Source organism: Centrocercus urophasianus, unplaced genomic scaffold, assembly GCF_019232065.1.
Source record: "Centrocercus urophasianus isolate 14NV4802_14NV808 unplaced genomic scaffold, USGS_Curo_1.0 seq_2, whole genome shotgun sequence".
NCBI lineage: Eukaryota > Metazoa > Chordata > Aves > Galliformes > Phasianidae > Centrocercus > Centrocercus urophasianus.
This window is the reverse complement of record NW_024884755.1, coordinates 7,936,739-7,953,167: the sequence shown is the minus strand read 5'-3', so window position 1 is coordinate 7,953,167 and position 16,429 is coordinate 7,936,739. Positions and strand designations below refer to the sequence as shown.

The window sequence follows — 16,429 nt, the reverse complement described above, 5'->3', positions numbered from 1 at the left end:
CGAGCCGGGGGAGCGCGGGGTGCTGCGGGCTTGGCAGAGCCGCCGCCGCCCCGTCCGAACCCTGGATTGCCGGAGCCCTTCACCATGCCCGGCAGGCTGTAGGTGCTTCATGGAGCAAGCCAACTTCTACGAGGTCGATTCCCGGCCCCCGATGAGCAGCGGCCAGCACCACCAGCTCCAGACTCCCCTGCCCGGCAGCGCCTACGGCTACAGAGAGGCTCCCTCGGCGGCGGCACCTGCTGCGGGCGGCGCGGAGCTCGGCGACATCTGCGAGAACGAGCACTCCATCGACATCAGCGCCTACATCGACCCCGCCGCCTTCAACGACGAGTTCCTGGCCGACCTCTTCCAGCACAGCAAGCAGCAGGAGAAGCACAAGGCCGTCCTGGCCGGGGATTTCGATTTCCACGGCATGCACGGGGCCGGCGCGGCCGCCTCGGCGCCGGGGCACCACCCGCAGCAGCAGCCGCTGTTCGGCTGCGCGGCCGGCTACATGGACGGCAAGCTCGACCCGCTCTACGAGCGCATCGCCGCGCCGGGGCTGCGGCCGCTGGTCATCAAGCAGGAGCCCCGCGAGGAGGAGGAGGTGAAGGCGGCGGCCCTGGCGGCCCTCTACCCGCACCCGCAGCAGCACCCATCCCACCTGCAGTACCAGATCGCCCACTGCGCGCAGACCACCGTGCACCTGCAGCCCGGGCACCCCACGCCGCCCCCCACACCCGTGCCCAGCCCGCACCACCCGCACCATCCGCACCCCCCGGGCGCGCTGCCCGCCGCCCCCGGCGCCCTCAAGATGATGCCCGCCGACCACCGCGGCAAATCCAAAAAGACAGTGGACAAGAACAGCAACGAGTACCGCGTGCGCCGGGAGCGCAACAACATCGCGGTGCGCAAGAGCCGGGACAAGGCCAAGCAGCGCAACGTGGAGACGCAGCAGAAGGTGCTGGAGCTCACCACCGATAACGAGCGGCTGCGGAAGCGGGTGGAGCAGCTCAGCCGGGAGCTGGAGACTCTTCGGGGCATCTTCAGGCAGCTGCCCGAAAGCTCGCTGGTGAAGGCCATGGGCAGCTGTGCCTAGCCGGGCCCTTCCGCTGCTCCGTGCGCTCCGAGCGGTGCCGGAGCGGGCTCAGATTGCGGGGGGTGGGCTTTTTTTTTTTTTCTTTTTTTTTTCCCCAACAATAATGACCAATAACAGAAGCCAGGCAGCTGTAGTATTACCAGGTCGGTGCCTTAGGGTTGACACACGAATAAGCTGAAAAACGTGGTGGGTTTTGTAAGGAGAAAGGCAAAGGGAAGGAAGAGATAAAAAAAAAACCCACGTGTCTACACAGGGTAAATGACAATAATAATAGTAATAGTAATAAAGCACATAGAGCAGCCCAGATGTGCCTTAAAGCTGCCTGTAGGAGCTCTGTGCCCGCAGCCTGCCGAGGAAGGAGCGTGGGGACGTGCGGGCTGCGGGGCAGGCACGGGGACGGTGGCGGGTGCGGAGCGGCAGCGGCGCCGGACCGCCCCGGGCGGCAGAGGGACGGGACAGCCCGAGAGACGGACATCGGGACCGGCGGACAGCGCGGCCCGCGGACAGCCCGGCCTGGCAGCCGGACAGTAGGGCCGAGGGCGGCCCGGCGGAGCTCCCCGCTCCGGCGGAAAGAGCGGCGGCGACTTGTACTGTATGTCACGACATGGCGAAGCACAAGTGAATAAATACCTATCGATGCGGGTATTTACTACAAACTCTCAGCGTATTTTGCTTTCTCCCAGGACATTCAGCTCTTCTCCGTGTCTCTGTCTGCCCAAGCTGTGCCTCATGTAATGTGAAAGCCTTTCCGTGTATACTAGCTACACTATTTTTACTGCGTTACTTAGATCTTTGCCATCACACCACTTTCTTATCTGGTGACAGAGACTGTGCCCTCGTGCTGCAACGTTATTTTATTATTTGTGTGGGTGGGTGGGTGAGTGATAGCTGCGCTGCTGCGGACGGCCAAGGCCCCGCTCCGGGCCCGGGGACAGAGCCGGGGGCAGCGGGAGGGCAGCGCGGGTGTGTGCGGGGCGCGTGTGCGGCGTGCGTGTGGGGTGGGAAAGTGGACGTATATGCACACACATCGGTGTTTTGTTTTTGTTTTTTTTTTTTCTAATTTGGGAGGGGACAGCATATACAGTTTTGTCGGATAGTCCTGGTTACATTCATAATAAACAGCATATACTCTGCCATCACCGCCCGCTGAGTGTTCCACTGCTTGTCCCGGGGCCGGGCAGCTCCGAGCCCCTCTCGGCACCGCGGGCCGTTCGCCACGTTCTCGCGGCGCCTTCCGGAGGCGGCGGTCCGCCCCGTGCCGCGTGCAGGTGCGATCCCGCACGGCGCTGCGGGGCCGGGGCTGAGGGAGCGCCCGGGTGGGACGCGAATGGCGTCGGGACACGCGGAGACGCCGCGCGGCCGCTCGCGGTGCCGGGCCCCACCTCTCCCTAGGGGAGTTTCGCCCCGGCCGGGCAAGCAGACGCCGCTCTGGGGCTTGGCACGACACGATCCCCCCGTGGGGCCACGGCTACCGCGAGGCGCGGGGCCAGCCGCGACCGCCGGCCCGAGAGGGCGGCTCCGCCACGCCTCGGTGCGCCCGGGGTCGGGTTCGGGGCCGCAGCCCGAGGGGAGGCGGCGCGAGCAGCGGCTGCGATAGGGCGCCAGGGCCCCGCCCGGCGGCGGCCATCGGAGGGAGTGCGGCCGGTTAGGGCCGCGGGGCCGCGCCAGGCACGGGGGAGCCCGGGACGGAAGGCCGTTCCCGAAGCAGAGCGATACCGGAGCAACAACCAACGGCGTGGAGCGCGGGGTCGCGGGCACAGAGATCCCGCCGCCCCGGCGGTTCTCGGCTGCGAGGAGCGGCGCCTCACGTGGGCGGGGCGCGCGCCGTAGCGGGGCGGAGAAGCGCTCCGCGGGGAAGCACCGAGGCGCACGCGGCACGCCAGGCGCGAGGCGGGGGGGAGGCGGCCGGGAGTGCGGGGAGCGCGGGGAGCGCGGGCAGCGCCGAGCCCGCCGTGTTTCGGGGCGGCTGTCATCGAGCCGTGCGGGACGAGCCGCGCCGTCCCGGCGGTACCGAGCGCTCGGGCTCCTCTTGGCGGGACGCGCTGCGGGTACGCTCCGACTGCGCTGAGAGAAGGTAAGGCCCGGCCTACTCCGAGCATCGTGGCGGCGCGGAGCGCGGGACGGAGTGCGGCAGGATGAAGGATTTTTATTTCTCGGTTAGATTCACGTTGCTGTGAGGGAAGAGCTGCGCTCTGCGGGTGCCGGGCAAAAACACGGACGTTTGGTCGCGTTCCTCCTCCCGCCCCGCAGAGCCGTGCCGCTGCCGGCCACGTGCTGCGCTGCGCGGTGCCGTGCGCGTGGCGGCTCCGTTACCCGCAGCAGAAGGCACTGGAGACTCCCGCCTTAACACCGCGACAGGGCGAGCGGTGCTGCCCCAGTAGGGCTGTCGGCCCGCGCCCTTCCCGGTGCACGTGTCTCAGTGTGGCTGTGCAGGCTTTCCTCGCCCGGCCCGCGCCACGACGCCAGAGGCTGGGCTGGGACACGAGGGCCGGGACGGAGGGCGGGCGGTGAGGTGGAGCGGGGCGGGGGGAGGGAGGGAGGGAGGGAGAGAAAGAGCAGCTGTGTGCTCACACTGTGCACGGGGGTGAGAGGTTGCTTGTGGCCGCAGTGAGGCCTGGGCCAGGGTGGGGGTGGAACGACAAGATTTTTCAGTGATTTGTTTTCTTCCACTGCAGCAGGGGAATTACCCCAGTCGAACTTGCCTTCTCTATCTGCTTTGAGTGATTATAGGTCGGGAGGCAGTTTTTGGAGCACCCTGCAGTAATTTCCCTGCTGACAGGGGGGCAGCGGGAGTTGCTTTGCAGTTAGGTGGAAACAGGTGCTTCTCCGTGCTGTGTGCTTGCCAAGTGTGACCCAGTTCAGAGGTGAAAACGATGAAAATTTAATTGAGTAAAAGGTTGTGGGACAGACCCACTCTTGGTGTAATAGATTATGCCAAACTAATTTTTCTTACATTGGTGTCCCTGGTTCTGGGCTTCTCTTCCTTCCCCAGTAATGAAATCCTCATTTATACAGTGAAGTCGTGTACAAATGCACACCATGCATGGAAGTATCTGTGTTCGTGTGCTTTGCTGCGCCCTATCTGAAATATGGCATTTTAAAGCCACCACAACGCTTAATAATAGTTATTCCACAGGAAACTTCAGAAGAATGCAAATGTCTGTCCAGATAATTCTTGTAGTCCCTGCATCATTTGGGTTAGTCCTTGGTACCTCAGATGTTGACTGGATCTGAGAAGTCAGTCCTTACCCCAAAGGTGTTACAGTTTTGGTGGAAAATCAGCACGTGTTTGTAGTTTACTGAGCATGTCCAGAGTGGCCTGCTTCTCTGTAGGGGGCCCGATATAAAAATCAACTCTTTGGAATAGGGATTTTTGTAAGACTACCTCCACAGTCTGTTTTTTTTCCTTGAGCTGGATAAAGGCAGCATGTCCACAGCACACCGCCTGCCCGTGCTTTGCTGGAGGCTTGGTGACCTCGCCCTCTGTACAGGAGCAATGGGCTGGTGTCCTCAGGAGCGTGTGGCTGGGAGTCTGTAATTGGAAGGGAATCCTCACAAAAGGAAATCTGATTCATTTACTCTAAATATTTAACTGCAATTTTCTTACTTTAACACCATCCTATTTTACTGCACTATTGCATCTTGCCTCCAAAATTAATAGTTAACCACTGAGAAAGACAGGTCTGGCAGAATGGAAATCAGGCATTATATTATCCCATGAGTCATGTGCATACAGAGAACCAAACAAGTGTCAGCCAATGGCTTTGAGCCCAAAATATGTCAAAGAGGAGATGTGTATCTTCATTTATATTAAGTAGATAGAAAGCGTGTTGCTGTTCCCATTAAGCTGGTTGGAGCCCTGCCACTGGCTGCGGTGGGAACAGGATGGGCCCATGCAGCAGGAGCTGGCTCTGGCTACCTGCACTCACCGTAGTTTCTGTGCAGTAAGGGCAGCTTCTATTCTAACAGTTGTTCTTAGTTAGCAAGGAGTTTGGAGACCTGCCCTGGTCTAGATGTGATTCCTTTCTTTGTCAGGTGAATTGATTTCTCCTTTGAAGTATGAGGATGCACCGTAGTGAGCAGCAGCGCGGCCTTTCAGAGTGCAGAGCGCGGAGAGTGGGGAGAGAGTGACTGACGGGAGGATCAGCACACCTCATTTCCTCAGCAGGGTTTTTGTGATTTGTAACTATTTACATTTTTGAAAGCTGCATTTAGCAATTGACCCTGCTTTATGCATTCAGACCACTTTATTTGGCAGAATTTCAGTGGAATCAGGGGAAATCTTTACTGAGTAAATGTCTCCAAGATGTGACTTGTCCCTCAGGAAGAGGGGATGATACGAATAGCAGTGATACACCCCAACCAGGGATTGGGACATCAGGGCTGCTGCTGAGCCACTGCTGGTCAGTGGGTATCACATGCCTGAGCTTTCACATACAGCCATACGCTCATCTGTTGCATACATGTTTTGTTTTTGTTGTGTTGTCATTGTATGTTAGGTCTTAATTCTCCTTTGTGGGGCAGAATTCAGTTTCATGTGGGGATTGGAGGCCTGGAAACATATACTCACTGACTTCAGAATAATCATTTTCACATTTTTATTGATGTGCCAGTTCAGTTAAAATACTGTTGGTAAAGTTGGGCTGAAATGAGTATTTGTTGTTGACTCATAATTGTACAAATTAGGATTAAGCCTTCTCATAAAGTAGTATAAAATCTGGAAGTCTGTGTGCAAGTGCTGCTTGCTTTGTTCCAGTCAGCAGCCCTCCTCTGTTTACTGGAACTCAGGCTCAGTACCAAAAAAATGGGACTGCTGGTGTTCTCATACAGGCATCCTCAGCAGTTTTTGACCTGCAGTTGGTTACAGGATTGACTTGTTTGCAGTGAAATAGGTGAGGGGGGATTGCTTCTGTGTGCAGTGGAAGTAAGGTTTAGAGTCCCTAGTTTTGATTTTAAGAACGGGTTATTTGGCTCACTAAGTGAGGCAGGGATATAGCAAAAGTATTGGCAGTATTTGTTTCAAAAAGTCATAGTGCAATTACCACATGAAAGCACCAAGTTTTTATTGTAAGTGGACATGTAGGTCATGTAAATACAGCTCTGGCTGTACTGCTTTTTGTTTACATTGTGGGCAACAACATTTGCAAATATCGCATCAAGAATTCTGAGCCGATACAACTAATTTAAAAACAGCCTTTGCTAAGGCAGATTCCAAGTGAATATTTCATGAGAGCTGTAACAATGTGTGGGTCATTCCGTAATCTGTGGGTGCCATTTGTGCTTTTGGTTATCTTTTGTAATTTGATGGTAGAATGGCGTTGGAAATTGGAATTTTTACCTACCAGTAACGTAACTAGCTGTTTAATGCTTGTTTGTGTGTGAACGATTTCCTTAAAATTATAAACAGTGACAGAAGTTTGGTGATCTTGTTGGTGTAGGCAGTGCTATGCAGGAGCTGGGCATGTCTGCAGTGCTCCGTCTGTGACCTGAGTTAGCCCTGCAAGAGCTCGTGGGCCATGCTGAGGGTTTTTGTATGCTTTTTGCAGCAGGTGATGTTTGCTCTTCTCTTTCTGCAGCTGTAGGAAAAAATTCAAATAATGAGAATGTTTTAGGGCAGTGTGAGCAGTAGGTATTTTGGTATTTGTGTTCCCTGCTTGTCACTGAGGGTGTTCCTTGAAGGCTTGCACGCTGCAGTGCCGGACGCCTTCCCTGTGGATTGCAGTTGTCCTCTCATGCTGTCACTACGCGCTGCTGGTTACTGAGGGAGCGCTCCCTGGGCGTGCTGCTGCTGGGGAGGAGCTCTTGGTGCTCTTGGTGCTGCTGGCTCTGTGGGCCGTGGTGGGGCTGAGGTGGGAGCTGTGCTGCTGGCTCTGGCCTGCGACCTGCAGTGTTCAGAAGAAAATGGGATATACCGAGGGGAGGTTAGAAAAGAGAAAAGGCAAACAGCAGCTGTTGAGGTGTAGGGGCGAGAAGATTCAGAGTTGATGCTGCTGGCAGCAGGCCTAGCTGGAGTGGGAGCAAGGCTCCAAAGGAGGGGGATCCAGGCCACGGGACAGCCGGAGGTACGACAGCTTCTGTTTGAAGACCCAACACTTGCATAGGGCTCCAGCCAGAGCCTGATGGGTGCAGTGTGATGGCAGGCAGGCGGTAGGCATGCTGAGGTTGCTATTTTGTTAGCTTTCATGCTATATAACATCATCTGTTTATTTAGAAAAGCGTGTTTTTCGCCCCAGTCAGAGTCATTTCCCGTGAAAAGCGAAGCTCTCTTGCTGGGAGGACTGCTGGGTTCTGTGAAACACTAGAGCGACCAGAAAAGTTACAGAAAATTTTGAAACACAGGGGAATCCTTCCCTGCATTTCTTCCGTCACCCACATACCTCCCAGAATGCCAGTGTGATAGGAGAGCAGGGCAAGGATACAGTTCATGTCTGGGCTGTGTGCACGTCCTGGGCAGGTGTTTGTGATGTCCAGTGTGGGCTGTACCCCCATCAACATGTGCAGCTGCTGGCACGTACCACCAAAGTGTGGCACATCAGCTTTTATAGACAATTTGTTAGTTAGAGTTGAAAATGCAAAGCTACTTCTGATCTTAGAGTAGCAAACTTGCCCTGTAAGCAACTTTCTAGATTTCACGTATGACTGCATTAGTAGAGTCTATAATCTGTTGGCAGTTACGGCTGCTAGAGCTTTGCAATTTCGTTAATTTTATGTGCTAATAAATGGCTCATGGGCAGCTCGCTCTTACCAACCAAGGGCACTAGTACTGACTAAAGAATCAGGAGACTTAATGAAAGAGAATGAAATGTGGAGATCTTTTTGTTCAGCTTCGTCTTTTGCTCTTCTAGCTTAGTGCACTTGAGTGAGGTTTTCAAGTTTTTCATTATGTTCGTGCTTTTTAGTAAAAACATACTGATTCTCATGAGGCTGGGGGGACATCGTTTGCCTTAAGAACTGTAGTCAGGTTGTAAGTTGTCGATACTGCTGCGTGTCATCCTGCTAGCAGGGCTGAGCTGATGGCTGTGAGTTGGGCAGCATGCATCTCGGTGCAGTGCTGCGGATACCCCGGGGCTGCAGCCTCCAGCTGGTCAGCATCACACAGTTGCTACTAGTGGGTGGTGAGAAACACCTGTGAGGGGAGCACTCTCATCCCAGGTGTGCCGGGTGCTGGCAGGCAGGGGCTGGTTGTGTGTGCCAGGCACCAAACAGTCACAGAGGGCAACAAGCCCAGGCTACCTTAACTGCAAACGAGTGACTCAGCTGTTTCTGCAAAGTTTGGAGTTTCAGCAGAATATTTCTTTTTCCGCTATGCTGACAGCTTTTCCACCCACGTATTGCAAACGTGGCTTTGTGCCATGGAGGTATTTTAGGATTATAAAGCGTAGTGTAAATTTTTAGAGTTACATATGAAAAAAGGTGCCTTCTGGATCTCGAAATATGTAGGTTGTATGTAGACTGGGGGAGTAGGGGAGCTCTTTCTAAACCCTAAGGCTTGGAGGAGATAGATCCCCATCTGTCAATCATCCATTTTTACTTATTCCACTGAAAACCAGGCAGTGTGTTCAGACGTCCTGTATCTACAGAAATAGAATGCTCTGAAATCCCCCAGAGTTTTGGCAGAGCTTTTATTGTGGGCAGTTACTCATTCACACACCTGGTACGTACTGTTGGTCCTGTTATTGTAAGGCATTCCCAAACAGTCCTGCAGGGAAAATAAACTGCAGAGAGATATACAGGAAATTAACCATAATAAAACGCAAAAGGTTTCTTAATCTGTCAAGTGTATTGCAGTATTCAGTGAGTTACTGTACTCAGCTGAAGATGAAATTGGATGGAGTATGTCTGTGATGTTACTGCAGCTCATTGAGACACATGCAGATACAGCCAGTGTACTCCAAGCGGGTCCTTTGCCTGTCCTTGCTGTGAGGTCGTGCTCCTTGCTGTCAGTCTGGGACCTCTGCGTGGATCAGGCATGGCAGGACTGACTGTGGGGGAGGACAGCCAGGAGCTGGGGTCGTGCTCGGTCATTTCTGTGCTCAGGCAGCCAGCTGTGGAATCCAAAGGTTTGCTCTGTTGTCACAAATTTTTTATGCCACAAATGCTGATGAGGCAGCAAAAGCCGCTATCAAGGGCCTCACCACATCATGGGAATGGAGAAGAGAAAGAGCAGAAATCCAGCGAAGTGCTGTTAGTGACCAGTAACCGCCAGGGCATGGCAGATGGCTCTTGTGAAGCTGGCAAGGCCACGGCTTCTCTAGACTCTCTGTCAGCTGGAGGGGCAGTAATTCATCGGTGATGTCTGCAGCCGTGCTCAGCTCGCTTTGCTTGTTGGATTTTGGGGTTTGGGTCTCTGTTTTGTGTTGGTCTATTATGAAGTTGCTTCCAAAGAAAAGATATAATTGAATATGACAGCATGTATATTAAGCATAAAAGCATTATGTTCCTCTGGGAGCTGTTGGAGGAGAAGCAGCCGAGCCACTGAAATGCAACCCCACCACTGCCATGAGTGCCTGTCGGCAGGTCAGATCTCTGCGGTCATGCTGGGTGGGTCTTGGGGAACCAAAGGGACAAGTGACTTTTGTCCCTGGCCAGCAGGAAGCCACCAGGCACAGAGACAAGCTCTCCCTGTTTCACCCTCAGGCTGCCAGCGGGCCAGGAAACAAGTCCTCCCAGCACCTTGCGCTGTGTGCTGTCACGCTGTCCACGTCACAACAGGGCAGCCTGGCTCCACCACTGCTCCTTCAGGGTCACAAGGAAGGGAAACAGTCCTGCTCCATTGCTGGAGCACTGGCTTGGCAGCCTTTATCTGTAGGCTGAGAATGGGGATTCGTGAGCCTGAAATTCAAAGTGAGACTAGTGGATGTGAGTGCCATGGGAACCAGAGCAAGCTGGAGGTTTACACGGATCCCCGCAGGGTTAGGGCTGCTGAGTTTCATATGGTGCTAGAAAAAAACAGTGTCTCTGGAATAAAAATCTGTCTGTGTCTCGAGGCAGCTGTGGGCACCTCCAGCCAGCACCTGATTCACTCGCGAACAGTTACCTGCGAGGCATCTCAGCTGGCAGACACTTGTCCGAGGCGCCGGAGGCTGCATGGGCTGTTTTCAGTTTAATCTATTTTTAATGTGGCGCCTTATTCCAAACTGCTGAGTTCTCACATTTCCAAGCCGTCGTGGTAATAGGATTGTGCAGCCTTATTGGCTAGAGTTTTCCACCCCCAGTGCCAAAAGTTAGGCTCCTAAATCCATATTTAAATGCCTAAATGAGGCTGACGAATCCTGCAGGAGTCAGTAGGAACTGGACGTGGTCTGCACCTTGGAAAATAACCAGGCTATTGGGTGTGTGAGCAACGCCTTGCTGTAGGCACCCAGATGTTGTGTTTTTATCCAGAATGGCTGTGTGTGTCAGTGTGAAGGAGGGAGGTGAGATTAGTGCAAACAGGAGCTTTGTTGGGAATTTGGAAATGGGATACACTGAGAATCATAGCAGGTGCCCATCTTTGTGTTGGCTTCATGTCTGCCAATACTTCCGTACCCACAATCTAGCACTGCATATTTTTACTCTGCTACCTTCTTCTGCTATTTCTATTTGTAGCACCCTGCTAGACTTGTTTCCAAGCCAATCCAAAATTCTTCTGAAACTCCCTTTGCTAACAGCAGCATGAAAGCAGAACTCCGCAGTGGCTGCAGCAATGGCAGGGGTTTGCTTTTAGCTGAGTGGTATTGGTCACTTCAGCCTTTTGAGTTGAACTGAGAATGGCAATGCTATCTGCCAAGAGAAGCAGCTTGTAAAAGTTGTATGATGTTGCTTTTTTCATGGCAGACCTGAAAAATTCTGTACATGAAACTTCCAGCCAACGCTTGAAATACATTTCTCTGATTGCTTTGTGTGAAAGGCTTGTTTTCGTGTTAGTACTGCAGGGTAACACATAAGACTATGGAAGTACAATGCGCTTTCATCCAGATGAGGCAGAATTTATTTAGCTTGAAAGAGTGTTTTATTGCAATATGAAAGTGTCACTTCAGGTTTTTATCCTGTTTTCTACAGAGGAGGAATAAACTGTTTCCAGAGTCTCATCAGAAGATAAAATTCCCGTGACTAGTCAATGGCAATGTGCTGGAGACTTGGAAAGCTTCAGCAAACCACATCCTTTCACCCAGAGAGCATGGATAGAGCGGAGGAACCTCGTTCTGGTGGCTTTGGGTACCCCATTACCCTGACCCATCATAATGCTAGCTGACTGCTGGCCCAGGAGCACCAGGGATGTGAGCACTGGGCGCAGTGCTGTGCAGCCTTAAGAGCCACACCCTGAAGCCAAGAGCAGAGCTGATGTGCTGAGGCTTCCCAAACAGTGTTTGATGTCTAGAGGACACCCTGAAAATGCAGCTGTTTCTGCGGTCTCCTTCCATTCTCAGCTCCCTTGCCATCTCATCTGAAAACAGAAACTTCATGCATGCTTCATGCTTGTGTCCTCTGAGGGCTTCAAGGGTCTCCCCAGGGACAGAGCCAGCAATCCTGCCGAAACAAGAGAGTGCTACTCCCTCCTTCTGGCTGGTATCAGTCTTCTAAGTCACTATCATTTATTTTAGAGCATTCACTGGGGAAGTGAGTGACCTGAGTTCAGTGCGTTCCTCAATCTGCTCATCTCTCACTTCCCATGAGACGGTCTAAAAGCCAGCCCCCAGTTATTCTGGGTGAAACCCTTTGGCATGAAACCATGCCTCCCAGTAATGGGGTGTTTCTGCTTCCTGTCCCACTGTTGGTCAGCAGGTTGTTTCAGAGTGAAGTGATCAGGGTTTCGTGTTGTGAGGAACCCAGGGTACAGTTGTCTCACTGGAAGCTGGATTGCTAGACCCCACTCCTCTGGGCATTCAGAGAAGACATCCCTCTGTCTCTGTGTGCCTGTGAATGAGAATGGAAAAATGCACCTCCTTGGAGATGCTGTGCTGGGCTGGTGGGGGAGCAGAAAGTTTGCACGTGAATCAGAGATAGACCAGAGAGTGCAGGTGACTGAGGGGGAGGGACCTTGCTGAAACTGGAATTTGGTTCCTAAGTCAGGTTTATGAACTGTCCTGTTTTAGGTATTTGATTGGTGGTAACTCCTTGAAGCTTGTCTCTGCTTTTGGATCTGCATCCAGGGATCCTAGTGGATCAGCCAGGATCTCTACTGCTGCTCTGATAAACGTTTCCAACGTTTATTAAATGTGCTCTCTGACGTTCTTTTGTGGAGACAGTAATTTGACAGTCATCACGTGAGAAACTCTGAATTTGCGATCTGGCCTGGCAAGACTTAGTTCTTCTCACCATTAATTAAACTGACGTTACTGCACGCTTTTATGATGGTGGTTATGATCTGTCCTGCGATAACACCAGGGCTGGTTCTGAGGCATGCACAGCACCTTCCACTCGCATGACGTTTGTGGGTGGTGCAGCCGAGCACCTCTGGACTTCAGTGTCAGCTCTAATAACTGAGTTTCAGGGCCCCACTCAGGCACCTTCCTCTGGAGCGGGTTCTTCTGGTTCTGAGGGGATGGTTTCACAAGTAGGAAGACATAGCTGGGGGGAAAAAAGGGGCAGCTGCTTGGCTGTAATAGAGTTCTATAACATGCCCTGACAGGAGACCTTACTGACCACAGCTTCGCCCTGCTTGGTGAGACCGTGACCATTAATGGGAAAGTGGATTGGCAGCAACAGATAGAGCAGGGAGCAAAAAGAGAGGAAGGAAGTGAAATAGGACAACAGCCGAAGACAGCTGCGAAAAGCAGGCAGGTACATCGTGGTGGCGACTGGAGTGTGGAAGAAGGAAACTAAGCTTCTTTGGTGATGAGGCAAGGTGTCTGTATCCTATCTGGAATGGACACGTGTGGCGGTGCCCAGCAACTTAACATGTTTGTAATCCCCCTTCAGACCCAGCTCCAGGTGCTGGATGGCAGAGTGTTTCCTGTCTTCGGTGGTCTCCAAACTGTGACTTGGCAAATGAGACTGGTAGGTTTGAAAAGAATGCCGGAGTACGAGGCTTGGGAGAAGTCATTCCCAGAACTAACTCTTGCCATTTTTTTCTTCCCTGTCAGAGCCTTGAATGCTCAACTGCTCAGAGTTAACTCAGCAGCTTCAAGAGATTCAATAATATTTGTTTTTACCCAAATCCCTCGAAGTCTGAGGGAATGGAGACAGAATCAGTTTACTGAGATGAAAAGCCAAGAAAAGTAAATCATCCTTGGGTCAGGGTGAGCTCTCATTTGAAGAGGCCACAGATGGCAGAGATGTTCATGAATCAGCAGTTTCACAGACCTCTGCCCATTCAGGGAGTAATGCGTGTAAACAAACATGAAAATGGCACAGAGCCGCAGAGCTTTCCAGATCCTTCCTGTTCCCTCCATGCAGTCGAGGGGGCCCTCCTCAGAGGAACCAGATAGAAGAAAAGAGCTGCTGCCCTTGACTGTGGGCTTGTCCCAGGATGGTCATCCTGTACCTGCTTCAGCTGTGTGAGAGCCAAAGGCTAGAGTGACAGCGGGGTGTCCCCTCTTCTCCCGTAGTGCAGCCAGGTATGCTCTTGAGGACAGAAGGCAGCTGCTGACTGGCCTGGTGGCAGGCGTTTGGAGTTATCCGAGATGGAGGGAAGGAAGGAGAGGTGAGGTGAGGACGTGAGCTATTACGCCATTGCACTGCTGCAGGTGCAGGACAGCTCCTGTACATGTGGGCTTTGGGAGGTGGGCCTGCCCCTGGTGTGCTCCTGCTCTTTGATATGTGCCCTGGATCCACGCGCCGATGAGGCTGGGACCTTGGAAGCCCCACAGAGCTCTAGCCTGTCTGGTGTTAGGGACATTCTTCCAGCAATTATCTGATGTTTGTCAGATGTTGTGCCAGAAAATGCAACTAGAGGGCTGTGCTGAGAGCCCCCACTTTGGTAGATCTGTGTTTGTATTCTAGGGCCTGCTGGCCAAGAGATGCAGTGCTACTTCCGTGCTGCCCAAGTGTCAGCCTGGGTAGTGCTTCTACAAGAAGATAACATGTAAGTGATGAGAACTGGCCAAGTCAGTGACTGTGCCTGAATCGTAGTTGAGACTTTGTCATGGTTTGAACCATGACAGGCTTTTTGTGAATAGTCTGTTTGGGATGAAAGACAGCCTGAATCTTCAAACAGTTATGTGTGATGACAGCTGTGAGACTTCTGTTGAAGTCGCTAGGCATCACACAACCATAAACTTCAGAGTGTGCTCCTGCTGAGGAGATGCTGCTACTGAGGCTCTGAGACAAAGGGAAGTGAGAGGAAAATGGACTCTGCCGTTCTCCCAGGAGCAACACCTCACGACGCGCCAAACCTAGCAATTGTATGTGAGGAGCAATTACAGTGGGTCTCACAGGAGATGTACAGGGACATCTAAGGCATTGGGATTTATTATCAGTAAACCATGTACTTCAAGTTCACTGTGAAGTTGGAGAACATCTAACTGTGTAAATGATCTGAAGGAATTGGATGAAGTGAATTTTGTGACTGCGAAGTTAGACTATTAAGTTATCAGCCATGTTTCCAGACAATAGAGAAGATCCTGAGAAAGACATTTCCTGAGAAGTAACTAACTCGTATAGTAATGAATAGTCAAGAAAGCAGCTGTTTTTAAAAAACATACATCCACCAAATGATTACAGGTTGGTATGCTTAAGGAGTGAAGAAATGTGCAAATTTTTTGGTGTTGCTCTTCTGAGGGTTTCTTGTGCTGGGGTCCAGACTCTGGCAACATTATCTTAACCTACTTTGACTGTCAGTGGTAGAATGTAGTAGCTGGGGGTGGCCGAGTGCGCAGTGAGAACTGGCACTGCGCAGTGACAGAGCAGACATGCTGGGGGTGGCTGTGACCTGGGACCCAGCAGCTGGGGGCGAGCGCCTGGAAGAGGATGTTTCTGACTGGTGCTACCTATAGAAAAAGCAGCCTGCTGATGAGATCACCTTAGGGCATCAGGGTTTAGAAAGGGGTAGAAGAATGTGGGACAGAAATGAGCAGTACAGAGCAATGACATGCTTGATGAGAAGCCAGCCTTACTGAGTGAGCACAGTCACAGAATGAAAAGCTGCCCACTGGGCAGATACCAGTGATCATAGCATAAGCAGGAAAATGGCATCAATCTAGACACAGTGCTTTTTGTGACTCTTAAGGCATTGATGGATGAAGACTCAGTGAAGAGAAGCTTCCTTTTTCTTATGTTTTGACATCTTTCAGGCTTAAACATGAACTAACTACCATTATCCTAATTTTACAGATGGGGACAGACAGGTTATGTGACATGCTCCAGGTCACATGAGCAGTGTGTGTCAGAGTGAGAAACAGCACCGGGATCTCTCAATTGTGAAGCTGTTGCTCTTGGCGCTGCGTCATCCCGACTGCAAACAAAACACTGAGGTTGACTTCGCCTGTGTCCTTATGCCTACAAATGGTAAGGTTTTTGAACAAATCAAAGAAAGCAAAAAGAGTCACTCCTTCAATTTGTATGTCCAGTCCTCTCTATGCAGTGGCATGATGTACCCTAGAGGAGCCTGTAATTAATACAAGTAATTACCCCTTGCTGCAAAGACTCTGCAACATCATTGGTTAAGAATCTAGATGAAACTTTCACCTTGTTTACTGAGTGCTTCATGTTGTGTGATTCAAGGTGGATTGGGATGATATCTGCAGGAAAAATTAACTTAGAACCAAGATGAACACTGCAAATGTCTTGGTGCCATTGTCTTGACTTGGCCCCCACTAGAGCTTTAATAGAAATGGAGAGAAGGCAGGGAAGTGATTAGGTAGGAAACAAAGTTACCTGTTGCAAAGGAGTGCTTGTCACAGTTTGCCTTCTTCACTCAAGAAGTTTTAATATAAAAGGATTGGATGTTGATGGTTTGTTGGCGTAAGAACACGTGTAGGTTCTAGGCGTGTTCTTGGTCTTCAACTACACTGAAGATCGTCAGGTCTGGAATTTTCCAAAGAGCCCAAGGGATCATAATGCAAAAGATGCCTGGAGAACATCCCAGACTAAGGCCAAGTCTCAATGGCGGAACTATCCTTTGGATTCCAGTTCCCAAACCTGCTACTGCTCCAGATACGTACTGTGGGCTTCTGCTTTTAACCTGGTAGTGTTGCCAGAGGCACTGGGCACCTAACATTTCATGACACCAAAGAAACACTCATTAATTGAAACTCATCAGGCAAACAGCTGCTTCTGCTTGCTGTGGCTCTATTTTCAGCTCTTAGCTCTGAAGTGAAGCTGACAATTTTTGCTGGTTTCTCAGACCTCCTATTGAGTTTTTCTAATTAATATTTTTGAACTACTTAGATGTTCTCAAGTCTACGGTGATCCAGAGAATTATTATTACTG

The 16,429-nt window shown here is 51.7% G+C and overlaps 1 protein-coding gene and 1 long non-coding RNA gene across 9 annotated transcripts in view; both read left to right on the top strand.

Moving 5' to 3' along the window:
* Positions 1–2,214, top strand: CEBPA (CCAAT enhancer binding protein alpha). Its single transcript, XM_042821459.1, has one exon. The coding sequence runs from the start codon at positions 110–112 to the stop codon at positions 1,076–1,078; it is 969 nt and encodes a 322-aa protein (XP_042677393.1). The 5' UTR covers positions 1–109; the 3' UTR covers positions 1,079–2,214.
* Positions 2,215–3,134: 920 nt separating this feature from the next.
* Positions 3,135–16,429, top strand: part of LOC122161794 — a 31,528-nt gene continuing 18,233 nt past the window's right edge. For 5 of the 8 annotated variants that reach the window (XR_006169305.1, XR_006169299.1, XR_006169298.1 and 2 more), the window contains exon 1: positions 6,953–15,505. This is a non-coding gene — a long non-coding RNA (uncharacterized LOC122161794). Of the gene's footprint in view, positions 3,153–6,952; positions 15,506–16,429 lie in introns of those variants that run through there. The other 3 variants (XR_006169300.1, XR_006169304.1, XR_006169303.1) reach the window with 3 other exon arrangements.

What these genes read in the sequence shown, in the direction of transcription:
- CEBPA (XM_042821459.1), top strand. Translation starts at nt 110, where the DNA reads ATGGAGCAAGCCAACTTCTACGAGGTCGATTCCCGGCCCCCGATGAGC.